Source organism: Catharus ustulatus, chromosome 3 (genome assembly GCF_009819885.2).
Source record: "Catharus ustulatus isolate bCatUst1 chromosome 3, bCatUst1.pri.v2, whole genome shotgun sequence".
Lineage (NCBI taxonomy): Eukaryota > Metazoa > Chordata > Aves > Passeriformes > Turdidae > Catharus > Catharus ustulatus.
In genome coordinates this window covers 17,081,492-17,107,554 of record NC_046223.1, presented here as the reverse complement: position 1 = coordinate 17,107,554, position 26,063 = coordinate 17,081,492, and the positions used below count along the sequence as shown (strand labels likewise).

General features: G+C 45.2%; 1 protein-coding gene across 1 annotated transcript in view; it reads left to right on the top strand.

The window, feature by feature from the left end:
- The window catches only part of ALK (ALK receptor tyrosine kinase), a 320,839-nt gene that overhangs the window by 277,267 nt on the left and 17,509 nt on the right, over positions 1 to 26,063 (top strand). The window contains 11 exon segments of the mRNA XM_042779113.1: positions 7,120 to 7,282; positions 11,457 to 11,607; positions 13,891 to 14,022; positions 14,839 to 14,983; positions 15,756 to 15,938; positions 17,401 to 17,499; positions 18,185 to 18,337; positions 19,528 to 19,626; positions 21,361 to 21,547; positions 24,756 to 24,846; positions 25,708 to 25,772. Coding sequence (XP_042635047.1) covers positions 7,120 to 7,282; positions 11,457 to 11,607; positions 13,891 to 14,022; positions 14,839 to 14,983; positions 15,756 to 15,938; positions 17,401 to 17,499; positions 18,185 to 18,337; positions 19,528 to 19,626; positions 21,361 to 21,547; positions 24,756 to 24,846; positions 25,708 to 25,772 — 1,468 coding nt within the window.

The window sequence follows — 26,063 nt, the reverse complement described above, 5'->3', positions numbered from 1 at the left end:
ACTTTGCCTACAGGCTTCCAGCATGAGTAACTCTGGAATTATTGGTAATGCATAACTGAGATTGCTCATGCACTGAATAAAATCTACACCCTTCCACATGACCCATGGTGCCAGTGGCAGCCAAACATTAGTGAAGATTATGGTGGGCAGTTTCCTGTAAGCCTCTGATTTCCCATAATTGCCAAATATTGCCAGGCAAGGGAAGTTTATGGAATTTTTTAAAAATAGATTAAGCAAACATTCAACTTGTTCATGGCATCCAGCTTGATGACATCTGCCTGAGAAGAAGAGGCAAAATGAACTCTATAAGGAAGAATTAATTGCATCCAGAAGTTAAGCCACTGGGGCTCTTATGCCTCTGAAACATGAGAATTTATAGCCCTTATTAATGTGGATTTTAACTCTACTGGAAGTAGGGATAGACTTTTGTGACTAGAGGTAGTCACAGCAAGTTACACAAACTGTCTGCACATTGTTTGAAAGTACTCGTGCATTTCATGAACATGTTACTCTAGGTTCCAAAATAACCCAAGTACCATGGTGCTTGGGTGGCAATTTGCTTAAATCACTAAAGTTTCGGTCGGTAATGAGCTTAAACTAGGTTCAAACCAGCTTGATTTGACAAATGCCAGTTAATACGTTTAGGCCCTTGAGGTATAGCCAAAGTGCCTCTGTCTGTCTTGTGGCATGGAGTTTGTGTGCTGTACATGTGCCAATGGAATCGCTTTCTATGTTAGAAGTACAAATGTGCCTTAGGCTCTGCTCCACAGTTTTCTTTTCGATGTTACTGGTTGTTATTTGCAACAGTGCCTGAAGCAGCATTGCCTTAGGCTGCAAGTAGTATCAGAGCTTCAAACAAATTAGTCATTTTAAGTCTTGTGGGGTTTTGTTCATTTTGTTTTTCAAGAGCAGGACATCACACCCCCCTTTTGCTGTGGCTGAAACCCAGCACCTTGATTGCTGTGCATTCATGTATCTAGACAAGCTGTGTGAAACCTAGAATTTCCACTGTGCAAAAGGATGAGCAACTGCATGTGTAAATGTGTCAATCAGTGAGTTCATTATGGAAAGAAAAGTTATGAAGGAAGAAATCTTTCTTCAATTGTTTTAATAGAGCAAAAAAGACATTTTTTGCAAAATGTTGCTCCTGGGATCTTGCCAATGGGTTAGGAAGCTTGCCAGGGAGCAGGAAGGCAGGTGAGTGGGTAAACAGGCAGAAACTTAATGTTTCCTCTGCTATGTTTCTTTTAAAAGGGAGGATTATCGAATTGAACTGATGTATAAATTATTCACTGAAATGTAGTACCCCAATCTGAATCTCACTGTGATCTCCACTTCTTCTTCTTTTTTTTTTTCCCCACCTCAAACAGAGATTCCCATTTATTAAACCTGGGTAGCAGCTTGCAGCTACCATTGGCAGAATACATAGGGGCCCTGTATACTTATCAACTATCTGTTATTTTTCTTCATGGGAATGCTCAGCTGTTTCTGGACACTGGGCATATGCAACTTGTGTGAAGTTGGGCAGAATTCCACAATCTGCTAGTTTTTGGGGGAGGTTTAGCCTGGAGAGTCCTACTGTTCTTCCCCCGGTGTGTGAGGTGCTTGGCAGTGTTATCCTGCCACACACTGCAGAAGGAAGGAGGGATGTGCTGTGCACTATGCAACAGACCACAGTTATTCACTGATGGAAAAAATCTATGCTTCTCACCAAGCTACTTAAGGATTTTCGATTCAGGGCTGCTGCTTTAGTCTTTGGAGATCAAAATAATGCTTCAAACTGAATTACTGTAAACTGCTGTGGCATGCAGCAACCTGTAGAAATGCTCTCTCCAAGCTCATAAGACATGCTGCAGTCATTTCTAGAATCAAGAGAAAATCAATACTTTGCAGGGAGTGAAATCTTACTTTTTAAAAAGCAGAGGTGGGTTTTTAAGACAGGCAGCACTCTGTTTTGCTGGGTTAGTGTTTCAGATCTTGGGTTGCTGTTACATCTGCACACTGAGGATTGGCGTTGTGAAACGCGTAAGATGGTGGGGGGGAAGGGAAGTGTGGGGATTTTAGTCTGTATCCAGAATTGTAACTAAGATCCATCTGTCCTAATTATCTTGAAATGAGGGGCAGTTTCTCCCTGTGTCAAATTATGTCCCATTTAATTTGGTGACAAAGCTGTTCCATGTTGGACTGGCTTCCAGTATTATAAACAAAAGTAGAGCTGTTTGCACATCAGCGCAGCAATGACAAATGGGGAGATCGTGCAACACCTGGCTGTAGGTTTTGCTAAAATCCCTACTGGATTAAATCAGATGCAGTCACTCCATGGACTTCACTTGGGCCAGTATTCCCTCTGCAATGTTTTGGGCAAAAAAATCACTACCCAGCTCTGCTATTTCTGAAACACATCTTTTCCTGTTCTTGTCTACCATCTACTGAATAAAGCAGATAAATATTCTTGCTAGCACTGGCTGCAGCTGCTGCAGAACCTGGGAGGCTTTACAGACAATCTTGTATACCACTGTATCCATTAAAACAGGACCAGTTTAGAAATCTAAGATACTACCTCCTGTGCTCAGTCATCTCCAAGTTCCTTACGTCGTACTCCCTGGCATAACATACCCGTGGTTTTTCATTCCCCATTCTCTCAAGCTCTGGAAAACCAGATTCTAAAATCTTAGTGCAGATTGACTAATCTCAAATACCCAGCAGTGTTTGCCTTTCCTCTGATACTGCCTCTGCACTGGAAGTGAGTCCCCTCTAGTCTGCCCTGAAGGCAGAAAATACAAAAGCTGTTCTGGTTGCTTCAGTTCAGAGTCTGAAGGCATAAGTTCTACAGCAGAATGACATTCCTCTGTTCCACCAGGGCTTTTAAGGAACTAGAGAGACATTTCAAAGCATTTTGGAATAAGATGTAGTTCACTGTCCCCAGTCCCTGGAACCCAGTGGGAGCCAAGAGCAGCCATTTTCAGGTCTAGCTCTGCTGTGTATTACATGTGGTATCGTCTAGAGATAATTTTTCCAAGGTCAGGTAGGCAGATAGCTAAGGAATGAGTATTATTTCAAGGGACTAAATCAGAAATGTAAAACTTAACCATAGCAGCAGTCTGCACATGCTGTGGTCTGTCCTAGGTTTTTATCATTTCCAGTGTTCCATTTTGATTCTCTCATGTTTTGGGCTTATTGTCCCCTTGAAGGTCATCTGCATCTACCTTTGGGAACATGTTTGATATTTCACTGAAGACATCCAAGCGATTTCTTACTGTTCCACTTACCTGCCTGCTTTACTAAACATATGCTTCAGTGCAGGTGGCTAAGCCCACTGGGGTATTGCAATGTTAAATCACTGTGATAGCTGACAGAATGAGTCTCTCATCTTCCAGTTAGTGTGAGATTTTCCTTTGGGTTTGGGGTGGGTTTTGCAAGGATAAACACAAGTAACTTCTGGTGCCAGACTATTCAGAGCTACTGAAGCATTTTGCTTTAGTAACTTCTAGACCTTTCTTTCTTAGGTCTTTCTTTCTAGACCTTTCTTACCCTCTTAGCTGTTGTATTGGGGGATTTTGTGCGGATACATGAGAAGAAAAGGAGGAGAGGGAAATTCTTCCATTTGCTGTCTAATAATTTTAAGATTTCATGCTGTCGCCCACTGCAGAAGGATTGGAGAAATAAGTGAAATTAATATGTAAATGAAACAAGTTACAGTGACAAAATCTGTAGAGGACCCTTGCAGGGGAGTTTTGAGGTGGGGTAGTATAGATTTTTCAGTAAAATGGGATTAGTCTCTCAGCAGTACTTAGATTGGGAAATTTTCTTAGAGAGTGGTATTTTTGCACAACACTGTATTGCCAACATTTTTCAGAAATACCAGATGCTTTATTTCTTGAAGTTCTGTCAAATTACAGTAGTTTCACGAATACAAGCCGCACGGATTATAAGCCGCACCCCGGTGCCTCGACAATGTTGCTGTCTTTGTCAATAGATAAGCCGCACCCCGAATATTAGCCGCACTTTCGTTCGTCGCGAGAATCCGTGCGCAGCTTTCACAAATTGGCCAATTAGTAAGAGGATCGCGGCATAGCGGGCTTTACTGGCTCGGGGCGGGGCCAGGCAGGCTCGGCCCTCTCATGGTTGCCGACGGGGCCGGGTGGCCCAGCACAGCGCCACGGCTCGGCGGGGCTGGCCGGGTGGTGCTGCCGCCGCCGCCGGGCTCGCTGGCCCCCCTCTCCCGTCAGCACCGCCCCGCTGCCGCGTTCGCTCGCCCGGCTGGCAGGGCTGCCGCCGCCGGGCTCGCCGCCCGCCCCGCTGCCGCTTTCGCTCGCCCCGCTGCCGCTTTCGCTCGCCCCGCTGCCGCTTTCGCTCGCCCCGCGCCGCCTCGCGAGCGCCGCGCCCGCCCCGCGCCGCGCCCGCCCCGCGGCGCTTTCGCGGCTCGCGGTTCGCGGCTCACGGCGGCGCTTTCGCGGCTCGCGGCTCGCGGTTCGCGGCTCGCGGTTCGCGGCTCGCGGTTCGCGGCTCGCGGCTCGCGGCTCGCGGCTCGCGGTTCGCGGCTCGCGGCGGCGCTTTCGCGGCTCGCGGCTCGCGGTTCGCGGCTCGCGGTTCGCGGCTCGCGGTTCGCGGCTCGCGGCTCGCAGTTCGCGGCTCACGGCGGCGCTTTCGCGGCTCGCGGTTCGCGGCTCGCGGTTCGCGGCTCACGGCGGCGCTTTCGCGGCTCGCGGTTCGCGGCTCGCGGTTCGCGGCTCGCGGCTCGCGGCTCGCGGCTCGCGGCTCGCGGTTCGCGGCTCGCGGTTCGCGGCTCGCGGTTCGCGGCTCGCGGCGGCGCTTTCGCGGCTCGCGGCTCGCGGTTCGCGGCTCGCGGTTCGCGGCTCGCGGTTCGCGGCTCGCGGCTCGCAGTTCGCGGCTCACGGCGGCGCTTTCGCGGCTCGCGGTTCGCGGCTCGCGGTTCGCGGCTCGCGGCTCGCGGTTCGCGGTTCGCGGCTCGCGGTTCGCGGCTCGCGGCTCGCGGCTCGCGGCTCGCGGTTCGCGGCTCGCGGTTCGCGGCTCACGGCGGCGCTTTCGCGGCTCGCGGTTCGCGGCGAGCGGCGGCGCGCTTGCGGCGAGCGGCGAGCGGCGGCGCTTTCGCGGCGAGCGGCGAGCGGCGGCGCTTTCGCGAGCGCCGCGTTCGCTCGCGCCGCCGGCAGGGCTGCCGCCGCCGCCACCAGGCTCGCCGGCCGCCCCCTCCCGTCTGCACCGCCGCCGCGTTTCCTCGCCCCTGGCCGGCACTGCAGGCCCCCGCACCGCCGGGCTCCCCCACGCTGCTGGCCCCGATTATTGCTGGGCTTCCCCCGCTGCCAGGCAGCCCCACCCGCCGGCCTTCCTGCTTCTGCCATGCTCCCCTGCACTGCTAGCCCCAGTTCTCCCGGGCTCCCCCGCCCTGCTGGCTCAGGCTCTGCCGCCCGCCCCCGACACTGCTGGCCCCGCCTCTGCCAGGCTTTCCCACCTCTGCCGGGGCCGGCCGGGCTCCAGCTTGGCTTGGGGCTGCCGCGGGCTCTCACTTCCGTGTTGGCAGCTTTTAGAATTTTGTTAATAGATTAGCCGCCCCGGAATATAGCCGCACTTCCGGGTTTCCACCAAAATTTTTGGTCAAATTGGTGCGGCTTGTATTCGTGAAATTACTGTATTGATCCATTTAATTCTTTAATTCACTGAACTTTTTTTGTAAGAAGGAATTTAGCTCATCTTCTGGATTAGTTTGTGATAAGGTAATTCAGACATTTTTTTTCTGGCTGAGCTTATGTGTTTTCTTGTATTTCTGGAGGGTGAACCTCTCCAGTAACAGTAATGGTAGAACTTTTGGACTTGCTCGTCCGGACACTTGCAGACCATCATTTCTAGACCACATCAGCTCTGAATTCCAAGAAGCAGGTCAAGCTAATCATAGAACCTCCTGAGCTGGAAGGGATCTGCATGGATCATTAAGTCCAACTCCTGGTCACCGAGTCCAATTAATGCCCTGTCTGAACTAATTAGTATCACCACCGAAGGAATCTGCATGTGTGGCATTGCTTTTGTGGAAGCTGATGGAGAAAGGGTGCCCTGTGAGGAGGTGACATGGAAGGCTTGCTGGACCAATGTAATCCATAGAAAAACCTCAGATGTGTTCCAAATCTTTTATCTTCAATGGCAATAGAACTACCTAATGGAGTTTATTAGCTTGTGTATATTAGGTTATTAATAAGTATGTTCGATAGATCATGTCATGTTCACTAAAAATGCTTTGTCCACTTATTTACCATCTAGATCTTAGTTTTGATTATATATTAAGTATTTCCTGATATACTAGAAAATAGGACAACGTGGGTTTTACAAAAACATTGTGATCTTGGGACAACAATGCCCCTAAAATGAATCTTTAAGGGAAAGAACGTAATTGTCACTGTCATGTATTCAAATTTTTTAAATTAGGTGTTTTTGAGACATAAATTTGCAACGCCTTATTCTAGAAATCGCTTTGTACAGGATTAGTATTTCCAGTTGATGAAAATGTAATAGGCAGGCATTGATTTACACCCACAGATCTGGCCTAGAAAATGCAGAGCCAGATGCTTGTTTTACATGCCTCAGTCAGGTGTTTTGCTTTCTGAAGCTTAATTTGAGTCTCCTGTGAGCAAACAATTATTCAAAATGCAATTAATCTATTGTTATGTTTTAATCATTGTGATGATGTTGTATTCACAGGTTTTTATCTAATTAACAGTTACTTCTCCATTTAAAATAAATTCAATAACCAAATGTCTCTAGAAACTGGAAGGGCTAGAATGCACCAGCCTGGAGACTATGAATGAGCACTTACAGCCAGAATGCAGAGCCTGAAACTGGGAGGGCTCTGTTGGACTTTTCTCTACTCTGTGCTGTTTGCCTTTTTGAGCCTTAGGAAAAATAAAGCTGTGTTTATTGTTGTGATAGATTTCTGGAGATGTTGATGAAAAGCTGTCAAATACACAGAACAGTTAGACTTTTAAAAGAATTCTGTGGGTATTTGGGTTAAAACCTCAAGGCCAGTTCTGCTCTTGGTCCAAGAAGCTAAGGAGCAGGAGAGCTACTCAGTCTTTGGATGTTGGAGTCATGCTTTGCACGTCCTCCTTTCAGATCAGTGGTTTTTCACAACCTGTGGTGCCAGTGGACCCTATGGCCCCACACAGAGCCAGTGCAATGACGCCTACAGGAACTCCAAGCTCAGAGTGGTGGTGGGAGCTGAAGGGATTCTCCAAGGCATTCAGATCTGGAGAGTACCAGCAACCAACACATACAGGTAAGGGAACTGTCTCTGATTGTCGTGATGTATCTGTGTTCAAAACTGTCCGAGCTGCAGACACAAGCTAGGCATTTTTGAAGTATTACATTCAGAAGTTTGGCCACATCTACTGGGGTTTTACTTATCACTGAGCCTTTGATTCCCAGTCTCTCTCATCTCAGATTGGATCGCTGGAAGAGGCAACTTTTTTGGTGAAACAGAAGAAACCTTCTGAAGCAGGCAAATCTTCAGCCTAAATGATTACAGGTTGGGAGAGCTCTATCAGTAGCTGAAAATGAAGCATTTTCACCTCCCCAGACTAAGAGGAATGCATTTCCCATTTGTCATTTATTGAGCCCTGGGATCAGAATGAGGTTTTCTCACCCTTCCCTTGGCATGGAAGGTAAAATCATGTGTCAGAATTTCTTATAGGAGAGCTTGCATCAACCTCTGCTCAGTATCTTCACTTTTTTGAACCTAGACACAGCAAGTTGAACGTGTAAGCTTGGCTTAACACAGTAGAATTGATTTTGGAAGCCAGCCACCTAAATGGTAGGCTCTGTGATACTGAGGGTTCTAACACTTAAAATCCCCCTGTGGAGTTATTTTCAAAGACAGATGATCAGATACGGTTCAATGCTGCTTAATCAGATTTTTACCAATCATTTTTTCTTTTGGCTCTTTCTGGGGAAAGAAGTACAATCAAAGTGTAGTTCACTGTATCTGAATGGTGTCATGAAGCCATTACATGCATCATTTTGTAAGCAGAACTCTCAGTTTGAACCAGTGACTGTCTAGGGTGGTTTTTATGTAGCATCCATATTGAAAACAATGACAGAATCTTGGATTTCAAAGCAAAACATTCTATTGAAGGCTTTGAACAAATTTCAGTTACAGTTTTCTGATCCCATCTTTTTTTTTTCCCTTTATATTGAATAAGAATGTTGATGTTAAGGCTAGATGTCAGTCTCTAATAGAGGTCTAGGGCAAAGCAGTTTTCAGAAACTGGCTGGGCTAGACACAAGTTCTGCCTGAGTGCCTATTCCTACAAGGATTGATGGTAATGCAGAAAGCATATGTTACCCAGCTATCAACAAGGAGTTGCCTGAGGTGAATAGAATTTTTCAGAACCAGCATCCAGTAAATATGGTTATAAAGTACAACCCAAAAATGAACAGGCAAAACAGCCCAAAAGCTTTACAGCACTGTCATTTCTTTAATATCAGAGTCTAAGAGCCAAAATTCCTGTGCAACTGTAAGTTGTTTTTTTTGCTGCTCAATACAAACCCTGGGCTGTGCAGGGGTGACCTGTCTATTTAATTCCTGTAAATGACCTAACAGACTTTTAGGTTCTGGATAGATAATAGAGGTATAATGTCGTGCATAACATATATCTATATAGGGATGGCATTCTCTTCTGCACCTCTTAAGGCTATAGTAGAAAATTCACAGCCTGGGGAAAGCAGGAGGCAATTGTGGGCTTAAATTAACTTGACATCTTCCTGATTCTGGTCTGCTGAAGGGGAAGCAGAGTCCGCCAGCATAAGATAGCCCTAGGAAAATGTCAAGTTGCAATATCAATGCCAGGGCTTCCCAGAGTCTGGACTTACTGCCTGTGTTTAGCTCTGCCCTGCGGTCCTGCTGCAGTGTGGGTCCTGTAAGTTTTCCTGATGGGCACTGCTGGAACCCCTGACCCAGGGAGAAAACCCTCCTGCTGGCTGCTGGGCTCTCCAGAAAGCTGATATTCTGCCATATCAGTGTTTTACACTGTGCAATGTAAACTCCTGTAATTGCTCAAGAAAGATACGGATTTTGTGAACATGAGGCAGAATATGCATTATTAAAATACAGACAGCTCAATTTTGCACAAAACTCTGCCAACACAAACCAACCACACCCATAAAACCACACCATCTGTGAAAGTCTGAGTAGGCTGCCACACGCTCTGGTGCCAACATTTGAAAACTGGAGTTTTACATGCTCTGGTTCACTCCCATGGAACTTCACATTGTGTAATAATGAAGTTAAACATTACAAAAGAACATTTTTTTTGTTTCAGTTTTCCTTCTAAGCATTCAGAAGATCTGGTCATCTAGGTCTTACGAACAAGTATGAGAGAAGTGGACTGTAATAAATTACACATTACCATCCTTTATCTGACTTCTTTCCATCTTTAAAGGAAGAGGTTTAGGTCCATTTTGCTGAGTGCCTCATTTGTGGTCACTTCTACTGTCCTCTCTTTTCTATGGTCCCTTCATGTAATGTGGCACAAGAACATAGCCAGTGGTGTGCAAGAGTGTCATTCTGAGTCAGCCAGCCTAGGCACAGCATTTTCTCATACTCTCAAGACTAGCTCAGTGTTTCCCATAACCTGGATGTTAGGGTGCATATTTTTCTCCAGCCCTGGTTTGCACAGCCTGGTTTGCACTCTGCATCCTGATGCTTCCTGAAGGTGTGGGCTTCTTTTTCAGATCCCACAAGTGTCACAGTAAAAGAAAGAAGGAAAGCAGTGAAGGTACTCTGTATTTGCTCTGGATGGGCTGAACCTTCTTCAGGGTCAATATGGTTAAAAGGCTTTCTTCCTCCTGTAAAAGAAAGGTGGTCCTAATGAAAGGGATCCTCTTAAAGTTTGAAGTCAAGACAACTGTTTAAATAGTGACACCCATTTTGAATAGGGAATGACTGTCACCTGAATGTACTGGGTTTTGTTTGTCTTCAGTCTTTGAATAGGCCAGTCTGGTTTCCTGAACTTTCTGATATCACTGCTTGTATGCAAAATCTATTCTTACATGGGAAAGTATGGCCCCTACTGGCAGCCAATTAGTCCTGCCAGCTTGCTGTGCCTGGTAGTGTACCTCATTAGCCATTGCAAAATTCTACAGCAAATCAACTCAGTTCTTCAGATTCATGCAGCATCTGTTCAGGGTGGCCCAGTGCTGTGTCCATCATTTTTCTGCTGGCTCTGGTACAGCCTAACTGAGGACTGATTGCTTTGGTTATCAGCAGTGGCATGAACATAATCATGTCACATTGCCAGGATCTAATATGCTTTATGAGACACTGCCTGTTTCCAGGCAGGACTATGCTGGGCACAGAGAAGCCAGGTGCTGGAGGAAAGGAGGTGTTAAAGCAGAGCACCTAAGCTGTGCCTGGTAGGAAGCTGAGAGTAATTTTTGAGTTCTGAGTCCTGCAGTCTCTGGTTACATGCTCCAGCTGGAATTTTGCTCTCCCAGAAATAGCTGGAAAGCTACTAATGTCAGTGGAGAATTACCTGCATATTTCAGATTTAAACTGAGTTACTGTACCGTCATTCACCTGCTCAGAAAGTTGAGTACTCTGTGTTTTGTTGCAGCAGAATGTTTTTCATGATATTTAAAAAGTGCTTTGAAGTCCTTGCTAGAAGCTGCTTTAAGTATGTCCATTGTTAGAAAGGGAGAGGGAGGAGCTAAGAAATACAGTGTTACAGCATGTCTTTAGGTAACTGCAACAGTAGTACCTCTGAATCTTGACTGTTTAAAATAAAAATCCCAGAGGTTTAACTGAGACTGCAGTAGCCTGTGTGTAACCTGCCCACTCCACAGTGAGGTGCTCCTGATCACCATCGGTTTGGCCAGGGGGCTTTTGCCTTTCTTGTTTACTGCAGGTAGTGTCATCTCCATCTACTTCTCTTTCTGTATTCCTCTGGTCCTGGGAATAAGAGAGCTCTTTTCCATCTGGTCCATGCTACCAGGACCCGTTATGCTGTCTGCTTTCTCAAAATCTCCCTCTGTCAATCTCATGCTTAATGTTCTCTTTAGCCATATGTCCTATTTTTACCAGTTCTTCTCCTTCTGTTCTTTCTCTTCCTGCTGCAAACTTCTCAAGGATGTGCCTTCTGGGAAACAGATGTGTTTCATATATTAAAGCTGGAAACTATAGGGATTGCTTACTCTGTTCTCAGCAGTGTTTGCCCAATAATCAATGTGAAAGAATCTGTTTTGTAGCTACCCAAGCTCACAGATTCAAACGGAGCAGAAAACAGTCTTCAGGCTTTGGCTTTAGATTTATTCAGAATGTCAGGTCTTCAGAGCTCAGCTTTGTGACACCGTGTTAGGTGTACAAAATGCTTAGTGCTCAGAAGTGGTTTGTGCTTCTTTGCACCTGCCTGGGACAACTCAGGTAGCAGCCTCTTGTTTTCCTTTTATTTCTGCAGCATCTCAGGCTATGGAGCTGCAGGTGGGAAAGGAGGGAAGAACACCATGGTGCGGTCCCACGGAGTGTCTGTGCTGGGAATTTTTGACCTCCAGAAGGATGATACACTGTATATCTTGGTGGGACAGCAAGGAGAAGATGCTTGTCCTAGTGTAAGTGATTGCCTGGTTTTTTTGCCTTCATCCTTTCTAGCAATCCATCGAGTTTTGTCTTGTCACACAGCAGAATGTTGTTCTCAAGGGTTTGGGGCTATAGGAGTCAAGAGCAGGTATAGTTTTACTTGGAGACCATGAGAACACGAAGCACCATGTCCCTCTGCTCTCTTCTTTTCAACATTTGGGCCCCGTTACACAACAGGTTCCTGACTGATCTAAGTATCTCAGAGCACTTGTGTGGGGGCTTAGAGGCAAAAGACAAGCCTGCCTTCCATTCCTCTGGAGATCAGTCTTCAAGGCTGATTTTGAAGGGTTTGGCCCTTGTTTCACTATTGAGCCCAGCCCTGCCATTATCATATACTCTGCACCTCTAGAGATATTCACATCACAGGGCCTGCTTGGTCATTTTCCATTTGGGAGTAGGAAAGACAGATCAATCATTGTTGGGTTAGTCCTGATTTTTATGTTACTAACCAACCCTTCCTGCAAATGTCTGGACAGAAAGATGGGCACCATTTGCATGCATGTTAGTTTATTAATTGTTTGGAGGAGGATGTGGGAATAGGACACTCTCATGGAGCTAAGCATTTTCTGGTGAAATTTCACCTACAGTTTTGAGCTGGACATTTAAATGATGTGCATTTCTCAGCTGTTAATGGCTGGCATCCAAGAGATGAAAGCTTAGCAGTCTGTTAGAGCAGGGAAAGGTTGAAAGATATAGACAAGTAAGAGGGGCTCTCAAGGCTGGCTGCTGAAGTAAATAATGTTAAAACTAGAATTACACATATCTACAAACAAACCATTAATATAAAGCCTTTTTGAAATGAGAAATGGCCTAACTCAAATGTCCATCCAACGTCTTTAACTAGGACATTCCAGCTGAGGGAAATATATGGACTCATTAAATTGCAGGCCACTGTAATCTTAGTGAGAATTTATTGAGGGCTAATGTAATTCTTTCATTGAGGCAAAGAGATTGCATTGACTCGTAGAGGGGACTTTTACTAGATTGGATTGTAATCAGTTATGTCTTTGCCATGAAGGATTATATTTTTTTGTAATCTAGTGGTTCCTTTGGGTCATTGACTTTGTCATTTTATTAATCATTCCCACCCAACTCCAAATCAATTAAGGAGAGGGAAAAAAACAGGGAAAGAGGACTGTTAGTTCTTTAGGCAAGGCACACACAAAATGAATGCCACTGATTCTCTGGCACAACTGAGAAGATATTTTGTGGTCAGCAGAATAATTTGGAATTTGAGCATGGTTTTATCAGGTTCTTCTTCCAAAAGAAAACACATACATGAAAGTAGAAGGAAGCAAAAGGTCAATCCTACTATAACAAATGTTTGTGCATTTTCCCCTTAAAGTGTTGTTGGTTTAGTAGATTCAGTGTGCAATATAACAAAATAATGTTACAGAAACAAAACTTGTAAAGTAAAATAAGCTAGAAACAAAGTTAGCTCAGAGAAGAGTCCTTGTCATGCACTTTAGTGCTCCAATTTTGAACCAAAAAAAAATACTTAGGTCATAGTCCTGAAGCAGGTATAAATGGTGGTTTAATATTGTGATTGATATCAGTTAGTGAGTTCAGGGATTTGCCTAATACGGAAAGTTCACTATGTTCAGTGATAATTGATGGAAGGGAAAAATGCCAAGTAGGAAATGTGGAGGATTTTTAGGGATGTATTTTCATTAACATCAGGGTAACACTGCAATCAAAAGGTGGGATTGCTGCTGTTTTGGTAGGTACTGGCAGTTGCAGTAAAATTGCTACTAAAATCAACAGCACATTGGTAATATGGCCCCAACTAACAAAGGACTGGAAATGAGGTAAACAAACTTGGGTTCTCTCTGTCTCTGCCATTTGACTGTCATGTGACATGGGGCAAGGCACATCCTTGCTGAATTACTCCTTTCCTCCACTTATGAAATACAGACTGTTAATGCTGGGAAATATTTGCAGCAAATTCTGCTACATTTTATGAAGCTGTTTTACATGATAATACAATGTAAAACATGACATGTCATTTTACATTGTAATAGGTATCAGCACTGCGCTTGCTTCAAAATAATTCAATTAAAAATGGCAACAAATTCTTCTGGTGAGGTTGAGGCAAAAAGCCAGATTCTTCTAAAAGGGCATTCACTTGGTTCTCGTCATGTAGTTTCACGGAAAGACAATTTCTTGCTTTGGGAGTGAAGGGTTCATGAGGCCTCAGTGTGTACAAGGGCATGGAGGTTTCTTACCTGAATTTAGACCTGGTCTTCTGTTTGCAGACTAATGATGTTATTCAGAAAGTCTGCATTGGAGAGAACAACGTGATCGAAGAAGAGATCCGTGTGAACAGAAGTGTCAATGAATGGGCAGGAGGAGGTGGAGGCGGGGGCGGTGCCACTTACATATTTAAGGTATGGAAACACAGTCCCCATGTACCTTCAGCATCAGCACATCCTGCCATCTGCCTCTGAAAAATCCTTTATACACCTCAGAAAGACCTCTGGGTATCCTTAATTTCCTCTGGAAAGATGTAGGGTTCAGGATTGGCCTTCACACTTCTTTGAACTGCTTTGCAATATGGCCACACTTGCTCCAGTGGCTTGGAGTATCCTTTGCAAACATAATGGGTAGAACTGAGTTAGGTTTTTTCAATAAAAACTGAGATGCTGAAGAATAGTTCTACAGCAAAGGGCAAATTCTGCAGGACTTCATTCAACTCTGTCATTGTAGAATGTGAGACTTCAGCTACACATTTGGCTTGACAAGAAAAGATGGGGATAGCCTGAATGTTTTCTGATGGCAGTCCTGTAGCTGCAGACCACTGATGTTTCCTGTCCCGTGCTAGCTGAGACAGTACTCATTCCAAACACTGGTTTCAGGCAGTCCTTTGCCAGAGGAGACACTGTGCAGAGCAATGCTCCTTAGCTGTTTCATTTGAGAAGAGTCGTCACATGGGACATTACAGGCTTTCTAAGAGCCACCACCATGGTAGATACAATTCATAGAGCTACTAACACTGCTGTTTCCTGTAGCAGGACTTGGTAGGACTACTCCTTAATTTTCTATTCATAAAATTTCTGGGTGTGGGTGCATAAATAATGTAATGGCAGTGCTGAGCAGCCCTAGGTGCCTGCTTGGTGCAACATGCAGTAACTATCATGTGGCTGAACTTCCATTTACGAGTCTGACTCAGTTTGAACATTGCCTTTATTTCTGAATTTGTTAAGATGGAGAATGGAGAACCGGTCCCCTTGATAATTGCAGCAGGGGGTGGTGGCAGGGCCTACAGGGCCAAAACGGACACATTTCATCCAGAAAGACTGGAGAATGATTCCTCTATTCCAGGGTTGAATGGAAATTCAGGAGCTGCAGGTAAGGAAAGTTTATTCCTTTTAAGAAAAACTTTGTGAATATGTATGAAACCTTTATGAATATTGCCTCACAAGAAGGTGAGGTAAAACTGAACATACAGTTCGGGGGAAGTAGAGGATTATAACAAATGCAAATAGAAGATACCCACAGTGCTGGATACTTGGCATAAGTAAGGATATCTGAGATGGTATAGCCCTAGTTATGGCAGCATTCTCCCAAAATAATGTGGTACCTCTCATAAACAAAGTTGTTTGATTTTTGATGTGGGAGTTTGCAGTGCCAGTCAGCCTGTCCTGCTCCCTGCACTCTTTTGTGCTGTGTGGACATACTCAGAGTTTCTCTGGCTTATGCAGAAAGAGCATAATTGCACCATGTCTAGAAGTCTGTGTGAAGAGACCTCAGACTGAGCAACCAGCAGAGCTGAAAGTGAGTCACTGGTTATGTGGAGAGCAGGAGTGGGACATGTTTTCACACCCTTTTCAATAAATTCAATTTGTTCTGCTTTAGAACTGACTTTTTTTTTTTTTCCAAAAGTGTTTTAATCAAAGAGAAGGGGAAGGCTCTGTAAACCAGAAATAAGTGGTTGGAGAATAGGTAGGGTTATCTTTTTACATTTTCTATAGAAAATACTTGTCCTTGCATGGCAGGTGAAAAGAGGTGCAGGTGATGACTTTCAGCTGAGGTGTTTTGACTGGATGCTTGTCCTGCAGATCCCTGCAGTGTTAATCACACAAAAAGTAACCCCTTGCTGTGCCTGTTCTCTCATCTGCAGGTGGTGGAGGTGGCTGGAATGATAACACTTCCTTCCTGTGGTCAGGAAAATCCTTGCTGGAAGGTGCTACTGGAGGAAGATCCTGCCCCCAGGCCATGAAGAAGTGGGGGTGGGAGACAAGAGGGGGTTTCGGAGGGGGTGGAGGGGGGTGCTCCTCAGGTGGAGGAGGCGGAGGATATATAGGTAAAGTGGCTTCGTGTTCAAGGTGTCCCTTCCCCTCCTTTAGTGCTAATGATCAGCAAAATGCTGATGATAACTCTCCTGTAGTTAGCATATTTGACTGTTATGTACTAGTATGTCTGTGTGTTGCCTTTTTAGCACTAGATGAATTTATGGCATTTAGTCTTTGAACAAAGAGCCAGATGCCAGTCCTTCAGCTCCAACACTGGCTTTGCGCTCTGAAAAATGTGACATTAAGATCCTGCTGTGATTCCTGAGCCTTTCATGTTGGGTGACAGTGCTGAGGAGTCACAGCTCTGTGCTCCTGTTGCCTGTGTCTGGAGGACTTTGGTCCTGGAGACTGGCAACCAGGCTTTATGCCAGGGGAAAGACGCTGTTCCTCCCCTGCCCTGCTGTGGGGCAGCCTTGGTCCTGCACAGGTGGTCTCTGGGGGTAGAGGCTCAGGCTGCCAGCCAGCACCCCTCTTAATATGACTTCAGTCAACAAGGAGCTAATTTCATGTGCCTCTGTGTCTCAGGGCAGCTGTCAGATGGCATTATGTTGATTACAACTGGTGTGGACCAGATTCAAGATCTCTACTAACCTATAGTCTCCTGGACCACATAGTTTCTGCAGCCGTCTGTGCTGTGGTGGACTCTTTAACCCCTGGTTCTCCACAGCTTAAATTAAGTATATGGTAGACTGGAAATCTTGAGAGGAAATAATGAGTTTAAATTATTAAGTACATGTTTTGTACCAATGTTCCTGCATAATGCTTCTTTTTCCAACAGAATAACTAACATCATGTTTTCTTTATTTCACTGAAGACAATTAAAGGGAAAAGCTATTTTTGGGTAGGGTGGGGGAATTGTTGCATGCTTGAAGTACAAGATATATAGCCTATACTGTGTTTCTAATATTTGTTATGTATTGCCCATACTTTGCTTCTGGTATGTTCTATATGCTCAAGCACAAATGAGCAACTCATAAATTCCTTCAGTCCCCACTTCTGGCAGACCACCCTGCTTTTAGGGTGCCAAGGAGAGGAAGGATATCAGGTTATTCATTTCCCTCTGCTGACACAGTACATACCTTGATCAGCAAGGGCACTAACTTATCCCTGGAGTACTGGTGCTTTCCAGTCTCTTGGCTGCATAAATTTTAAGAAGGGCCTGTATGTTTCACAGCATATCCAAATGGTTAAAGATGAAGTTTGTGCCTTAGTTTGCAACAGCCTACCTAAACAGGGCTAGTTAATTGATTGTCACAAGCTTCTATTATTTAATTGAAGTTCTAGAGGTAAAGTCCAGTAGTTCATGTCACAACTTGCTAAATATTCCCTATATATTAAATGCTTTAATTTTTTCTCTTTTTTTCATTTGGATGCCTCCCTAAATATGCTGAATTCATGCATGTTGCCATGTTTATCTGTGTTTTATTGTTTTATGAGCCTTAGTCTGTTAAGGTAACTTCTGGTTTGACATAGGTGGCAATGCTGCAGTGGACAATGACCCAGAGATGGATGGGGAGGATGGTGTGTCCTTTATTAATCCAATTGGTACTTTATACACTCCAGCACTTAAAGGTATTCATATTGGTCAGAAGTCTTCTCGTGGGCTTATTTAATTTTAAAAATGACATGTAGGACCCCTTACAACCTTTTGGGGTACAGCTCAGTGTCATGAACATGAGGAGGCAGAAAGTATATAAAGTACAGAGAATAGACAGAAGTAGCAGGGAAAAAAAAAACAAACAGGGAAAGGAAACATCAAGCCTATAAGGAAACACTCCCAGCAGTACATTCTACCAGCCTACCAGAATAATTTTTGACAAGGGAAATAATAACAGAACCTCATAGCTCAGATACTTTAGGAAAAGAAACAGACAAAATACCTGACTATTCACTAACAAGCAAGTTCCTTAGAGTGTCCCTTGGTAAAATATCCAAGTGCTGCCCAGCACTGCATGGGAGTGATAAATACTGCCACTCCAACCTGTGTTTTCCCAGAAGTCAGTGTCTTTAATGTGTTTGCAATGTGTTCAGAAAACAACAAAAAAACTACTTGTTAAAAAAAAAAAAAGTTTGCTTTGGAACAGCCAGAAGTATTTTCAAATACAGATGAGCTCTGGCCAGATTCAGTCAGAAAGCTTTGATGTTGCAGTGATTGCTCTTGAAGGGAGTAAAGGTTGGGAAAGAAAAGGGTGAGCCCAAGGAAGTTATGAGAATGGTCTTTACAGCAATTAACTCAGCTTCTTCATCCACTCCCTAGTGACAGAGGGGCACGGAGAGGTGGAAATTAGGCTGCACCTTAATTGCAGTCACTGTGAGATGGACGAGTGCCATGTTGATCTTGAGACTCAAAAAGTCATTTGCTTTTGTGAGCCAGGCACAGAGTTGGCTGAGGATGGTGTGTCTTGCACAGGTAAGTAGATGTGTGGGGTACTGCTAACAAGTGGGACAGAAAATGCATGGTCAAAAGCTTTGGACTGTAAAACATCCTGGAAGTGCTCTCTAATCTTTCTTAAACCTGACTGCAGTTGAATGTTACCTTCTTTCTTGCTGGTGTATGCTGCAGTGCGATTTTGCCAGGATGCAGTCTCATCAAAGCTGAGGACTGGGGCCCTGAGCAGCAGTGCTGCTTTGCTCTACAGTATACACAATACAGTTTGGTATTCCAGGCAGATCTGAGAAGAGTCAAATTTTGTACCTGCTTGTGCTAGTGTTCAGAGTCTGCTCTGAAATCCTAAAAGTTTGCTTGCTGCAAGACTTTTCAACTGAACTGAAATTCCAGCCAATTCTCTAAAGAACAAACAAACAAAAAAGTGCAAGGTGAAGAAAAATATGGTTTCTGTGGATTTAGACATGTAAGGTAAAAGTTCAGAAACTGTAAGAAATTCTGTGCAAGATTTCTCTGAGTAAAACTAAATATTGTGCCTGTATTTGCCTTTATTTCAAAACCAGAGCTCAGAGCTCCATTAATAGCTTTGCTTCATATTCTTGTGCAGCAGATAGAGCAGGTCACCCCAGGGGTTTGGGATCCTGCTTTCAGCTTTGTCACTGGCATGAGAAAATTGTTGTGTTTTTACCACTCCTGCCTGTAAGATGGGTAAAAAGTATGGTCATTTTGTCAAGGTGAAGTAAACCTTAATAGCATGATCGCACATGAGGATGCAGCTTCACTACACTGTTAGCAGGTTTTTCTGCCTGGATTACATGCATTTAGGAGATGATATATTGCAGTCCTCCTCCTGCTTTTGCTGTGATTTGGCATTGATAGCAGCGCTTTAACCCTGGCAATGTAATGTTCTTCCCACCCCCGCCAACCTCCTGCCCCTGATTTTTATGATCTTGTTTTCACACCCAGGGAGTTTGCATGTTAATTCGTTGATAGTGAACCATCTGTTTTAATGGCTTGATATTAATTGAGGAAAGTGAAACAATGAGGTATGAGAAGTCATAGATGCTGAGAACTGGTCATGCCAGAGGTTGCTCCTACACTGTTGGAGAAGCAGATGAGTAAATGGAAGGAAGAGCAGAAAAAATTTGATGGCAAAGAAGTGGCTCCTGGAAGATAATTTCAAATATATAATTCCTTCTTCTTTTCTGTTGCAGCTGAGCCAGTGGTTCGTCTCCCTTTCTCCTTGGTCTTGTCTGTAGTGACTTCAGCATTGGTGGCTGCTTTAATTTTGGCTTTTTCAGGAATCATGATAGGTGAGTGTTTCTCTGAAAAAGATATTTTCAATGAGGGCTGGATCTGAGCCAGGGATAATGGGCCCTGAGAGGCAAAAAGATTCAGGTTTTCAGCTACTGCTGTATTTAATGACACCTTCCCACACACTTCAGATTTCAGATTTCTGTAGTTGTTTCTAACCACAATGACCAATTGGAGGAGGCTTCAGTTACTGACTGCATCTCAAAAGAGACATTATTGTTTGTGTTGTACTGTGAAGCTGCCAGAACACAGCTGCTTCTGGTTTTGTGAGATCTGGTGCTGTGTAATGCCTAAAACCTTCTTTATTTGTGTGCCTATGTACAGATTTCACCTCTTAATGTATGGCATTTAAGCTTAAGCTCTCACATAGGTTCCCCTTTAACAAACTGCTGCTTTTGTAGCAGTGGGATGTGGGTATTCTTGGCATTTTTGTTTGAAATTGTAAAAGGCATTTTTCACCTTCTTGTGTTCTTGTTTTAACCAATCACTCACCTGCTTTTGGTGCAAGCAGAATAGATTCGGATCAATGAAAAGCAGTCAGGGATTCAGAATTCAGGCAAAACCACGGCTTTGCCACCTTTCTTTGTCCACACTCGATGTATGGTTTGGGGGAGGAGAGGGATGAACCTAGAGCAGGAAATTAGATTTGGACAGCTGTTTCAGTTTTAAGAATTTCAGGAGTTATCAGTTGCACACACATGGTCTTACGTCTGTGATTTCTGTCCTGACAGTACCTTTTTACAATGACTAAATACTTCTCAGGGGTGAAGGAGTAATCCTCTTTCCATCCAATGAGCCTATCATTCCATCTCAGGAAAGGGCAACGATTTAAAAAATCAAAGCAAAGGCAATGAGGAGGAAAATGGAGGACAGGAAGGGTTTGTGGATAGGTCATTACATCCATCTGCCTTTGCAAGTGCATGTTTACCCCCTAAATTTTTCCCCTGAGCAACATCTGCTGGAGAAGATGCAATAACTATTACCGTCACAGTGTCTGGGCTCAATCCAGCTCCCACAGAAATCAATAGTGATTTAACCTGCTAATGATTGTCATCTTCTTTTTGAAAAAATCCTGCAGTATCAGTTACTATTTCAAGGAATATCCTCAGGATGTCTTCTTTCAAGGTGTGGTTTTTAATGGTGTTGCAGAAGTATCAGTGAAGCGATGCAAGGAATATAACACTACCATAAAATGACTTCAAATGTAGTCCTACTCTGTTGTTTAGAAACAGAGGAAGTTTTGAAAAAATAGCTGCTTTTTTTGTGTACAATGTGTTATTCTGAGGAAACAGCTTAGGCTATACATTTTGAACAATATGATGCAATAATTCATTTTCAGACTTTAGTCACTTCTGTGTGATTTAGGAAAGTTGGTTATACCCCAGCTCATTCAAGTTTCAAACTGGACTTGTATGTGGAAGGTCTGGTTAAACTAAACAGAGCAGAACAGAAACATCAGAACTGTGAACTCTGAGATCTCCAAGTGAAATTAATTTCACTTTTTCCAGATAGTCCATGAACAAACCTGTTTCTTCATAAGATGTGTAAATGAAAGGTTCCTGGATATCTTCAGATCCCATTTTCTCTCTGTAATTATTTGATACACAGAAATATGCCAGTGTCACTGGCTGGTTTGGTTCCCTGAAGTCTGGCCATAGCACAGTGAATCCCAGTGAGAAGGGCTGTGGCAAATCCAGTCTCTGTACGTGGTTAACTGTGTTCTCTACATTCAGTGTACCGCCGCAAGCACCAGGAGCTGCAAGCCATGCAGATGGAGCTGCAGAGCCCAGAGTACAAACTGAGCAAGCTGCGTACCTCCACAATCATGACAGACTACAACCCCAACTACTGCTTTGCAGGAAAGACCACATCCATTAGTGACCTTAAAGAGGTGCCTCGAAAAAACATCTCCCTCATCCGGTAAATTCATCTTTGCCTTCCCCCTCCTTCGCACTGTGCACCCACATACCCTGGCTCTCCTGAGAGGTGTGAACACACAGCTTTGTGCAGGCACATGCAAATTCTTGCAAACACTTTTAGGTTCACACCCCTTTTCATAAAATGTAAAGCTGCAGTAGTTAGGCTCATGTGGATGGGACTAGATTTTGGCATTCACCTTGACTTTTTACAGGTGCAGTGTTCACCTCCTGGGATTGCGAGGAGAACTGAAACATCACCAGTAATTTGGTTACATCTTTTACAGGCTATGCAGTGAAAGGCCCACTGCCATAAGCTGATGAAATTCTGGGATGGCTGAAGGTTGTAGGAGGCTCTTTTAAATCTTTGATGGTAAATCAAATCTTTGGTAAAGACAATGACATCCTTAATTGAAATAGCAAGGAAAGCAATGGATTTGAAAATGCCAGACAGTATTAAAAAGTCAGGGATATAAAGCCAGCAAGATAATCACATCTAGGTGAGAACTTCTGGAAAACTTAGAAGTGTCTTCTAAGAAAAACTTGAAAATTCTGAGTTCTTGCATTCTTTGCTCTACTGCAGGATACTTGTGAATGTGACTGGTACCCTGGTACCATACAGTGCTACTCAAAAAAAGTGAAAGCAGGAGTCCTTGGAAAACTGGAAAGCTTAAGGTGTTGGAAAAAAAATTATGCTCAGAGCAGTGCAGTCTGCAATGTTTTGCTCTTAACTCCTTCCCCCTTACCTGCACATCTTCCTGGACTGCACCTGGAGGTTTCCAGTGTAGCCTGTGCTTCTGCTTCACTTGGATTTTGAAAGGATTTTTAAAGTGTGGCAAGCAAATAGCAGAAGATAAAGCTGGGAATTGTCAAGGAAAGGGAAAGTGGGCTTATCGGAAGGAGGGTGAGTTATGAGCTGTAAAGATCTGGTTTATCCCCTCAATAGATTGGTGAGGCAGAGCCAAGAATGGCATCTCAAGTTGATGCCTACAAAATGTTATTACACAAAGTGGTTGAGTCACAGGCAACAATCAGTGTGGTTTCACTGCCCAGACTGGTTCTGTCCTGACAAAACTACAGAGCTTATGGGACAGCAGAGCAGAATGCTCCTCCTTGTTCATGTGGATGGGAGGGCAACAGCCCGTGCAAAAGCAGTCCACTGATACAGCAGAGAGCAGAATCAATGCAGCTCTCAGCCCAGACCTGGCTCTAAGAGGAGAGTGCATGCTGTAGCAGAGAGCTTTAGCAAGAGCCTTTCCCCAGACTGAGATGCAGGAATGCCTCTCAGAGGCTGGAAATACTACTGCCCAATGTGCAGCCCATGCAGGGTTAACAGGGATTCAGGATTTGGGGTGCAGCCTCATCCACTGGTGTGAAATAGCTGTTGTTGTGCCAGTTGAGGACTGAATAGACAGGTATGCAAAATCTGTACCACAAGGATATAGGACAGGATCTATGGTATGATTACTCTTATTCCTTTCTCTTTTTCTTGTAATCTTATTCAAAATAAAACTGTAAGTTTCATAATATGATCACTGCCAGAAACAATTCTCAGCTCAAATTCCTAGAACTGAGTGCTTTACAAAGCACTGTCATCACCATTTACTGGCTAAGGTACTTGCCCAGAATCACGCAATAAATCAGGAAAAGTTATTTGCTTTAGAATTCAGGTCTTTTGAGAATCATTGTACTTCATAGTTTCTTGCTCTATCTTTTGTTTAATGGTGATGCAGAAATATCAGGGGAACTGTTAATGTTTTAGGGTGTGTAAACACCAAGACTAAAGTCCTGTCTTTATTACAGTAGTTTCACGAATACAAGCCGCACGGATTATAAGCCGCACTTCCGGTGCCTCAACAATGTTGCTGTCTATGTCAATAGATAAGCCGCACCCCGAATATTAGCCGCACTTTCGTTCATCGCGAGAATCCGTGCGCAGCTTTCACAAATTGGCCAATTAGTAACAGGATCGCGGCATAGAGGGCTTTACTGGCTCGGGGCGGGGCCAGGAAGGCTCGGCCCGCTCATGGTTGCTGACGGGGCCGGCCGGGTGGTGCTGCAGCCGCCGCCGGGCTCACTGGCCCCCCTCTCCCGTCAGCACCGCCTCGCCGCTGCGTTTACGTACTCGCCCTGCCGGCGGGCCAGCCACTGCCGCCGCTGGCAGGCATATGGCCGCGTCGCCGCTGCGTTGTTTACGTACTCGCCCTGCCGGCGGGCCAGCCACTGCCGCCGCCGCCGGGCTCGCTGGCCCCCCTCTCCCGTCAGCACCGCCCCGCTGCCGCGTTCCTACTAGCCCTGCCAGCCCGCCCGGCTCGCCGACCGCGCCGCGTTCCCTAACCCTGCCCGCTGCCGCCCGGCTCGCCGGCTGCGCGCGCCGCGTTCCCTAGCCCTGCCGGCGGGCTGCCGCCGCCGGGCTCGCCGGCCGCCCCTCCTGTCTGCACCGCCGCCGCGTTTCCTCGCCCTGGCCGGCACTGCAGGCCCCCACACCGCCGGGCTCCCCCATGCTGCTGGCCCCGATTCTGCTGGCTTCCCCCGCTGCCAGGCAAGCCCACCGCCGGCCCTTCCTGCTTCTGCCATGCTCCCCTGCACTGCTAGCCCCAGTTCTCCAGGCTCCCCCGCCCTACTGACCCGGCTCTGCCGCCCCCCTGCCCCGCCCTGCTGGCTCAGGCTCTGCCGCCCGCCCCCCACACTGCTGGCCCCGCCTCTGCCAGGCTTTCCACCTCTGCCGGGGCCGGCCGGGCTCCAGCTTGGCTTGGGGCTGCCGCGGGCTCTCACTTCGTGTTGGCAGCTTTAGAATTTTGTTAATGTATTAAGCCGCCCCGGAATATTAGCGCACTTCCGGGTTTCCAACCAAAATTTTGGTCAAATTGGTGCGGCTTGTATTCGTGAAATTACTGTAATCTGTTTTGGAGCACCCACCACTGAGCATTGATACCAAAGCCATAGATGAGTGCTCTCTGTATGTGCTGCAATGCCAGCAGCTCGATTTCACTGGGGAATGTTCACTTCCACAGATTGCTTTCCCTCTCAATTAAATAAAATGTAGGTCCATGAAAGATCTCACCAAGATCTGGTCCCCTGCATATTGTCAATATCCAGTTCTCCCTGTTACACTGCCATGAAAATTGTGAGCTGGTTCTGTGAGCTGTGTCCACATGTTATAATGTGTGTTCTCTCTAGTAAAACCTTCTTGTCTTCTCTGGTCTGTCCAGGGGTTTGGGCCACGGAGCCTTTGGTGAGGTATATGAAGGTCAGGTGACAGGGATCCCCAGCGACCCCACTCCCTTGCAGGTGGCTGTGAAAGTAAGTGACAGTGTATGAGTTATCGTGATGGTTTCGTGCACCTTTCACCCAAGAGTCCCAATGCATTGTAACAATGAAGATGAATGAAGCGTTGCTGTAAGTCCTGAAGGACGTGGCTAGAAATGTTGCTGCTCTGTTGCAACACTTTAATCCGTCACAGCAATAGTACAGCTTGTAGCATATGGGTATGTGAGATACTGAAAGAGGTCTGTGAATTGTAAATAGGCAAAGATTTCCCACTGTGGCAAAGAGCCACAGTAGATGGCAGGAATGAGAACTAAATCCATCCTCCCTATGCTACACCCAGTTGAAACTGTCCAAAGCCTCGTGAGTCAGAGGCCAAAAGACCTTACAAGTAGGAGATGACTGGTTTCCAGGGATCTCACCACTTCCTTACAGGATGGATATGCACTGAATGTGAAGCTAAATCCTAAGAGACTCTGGCAGAGTTCTCCAGGCCTTCAGTGGTCTAGCTGGCTTGTTTTCTCTTAGACATTACATAGCAGCACAGTTCTGCTGCAGGTTATAGATCCCAGTCTTGCTGGAAGATAGGAATGTTGAACTGCAGGGAACTCAGGAACTGTGATTTCATTCCTCACCCTCTATACAGCACAGTCCCATATGCTGAACACTTCTCTGTGCACTCTGGGCTATTTCCTTTGCTGGGAGGAGGATGACAGCGGCATTGATGGGCCAGGAGTTCGGCTATTTACCTTTCAACAGGCTTCACAGTCTAGTTTTAGCAATGCCAAATGGTTGTCCTAGAGTGAGGTTTCTTTGGAGAAAGAAGGATTGCTGCAGACAATGTTAATGCCAGTGTTGAAGCATCTTCTCCTTGCTAACCTGTTCTTTCTTTCCCAGACATTGCCAGAAGTGTGTTCAGAGCAAGATGAGCTCGACTTCCTCATGGAAGCTCTCATTATTAGGTGTGTATGAATCACATGAACACCATTTGTGTAGGCTTGCAAAGCCCAACAAAATAAAGAAAAAAGATCTTCATAGGTAGTGCGTCTCAGCACATCTATACAGTAGTTTTAGCATGAAGAGAATATGCATTACCATCCTTTTCTCTTCTTACAAATGAAGAGCCACCAAATGATTAAAGGCTGAATTTTCAAAAGGATCCACACTGGTTTCCATTACCCAAAGTGAAAAGTTTAAAGCCCAAATTTTAGAATTGATAAATGATTTTGGATTTCTCCTGAGAGGAGAACATA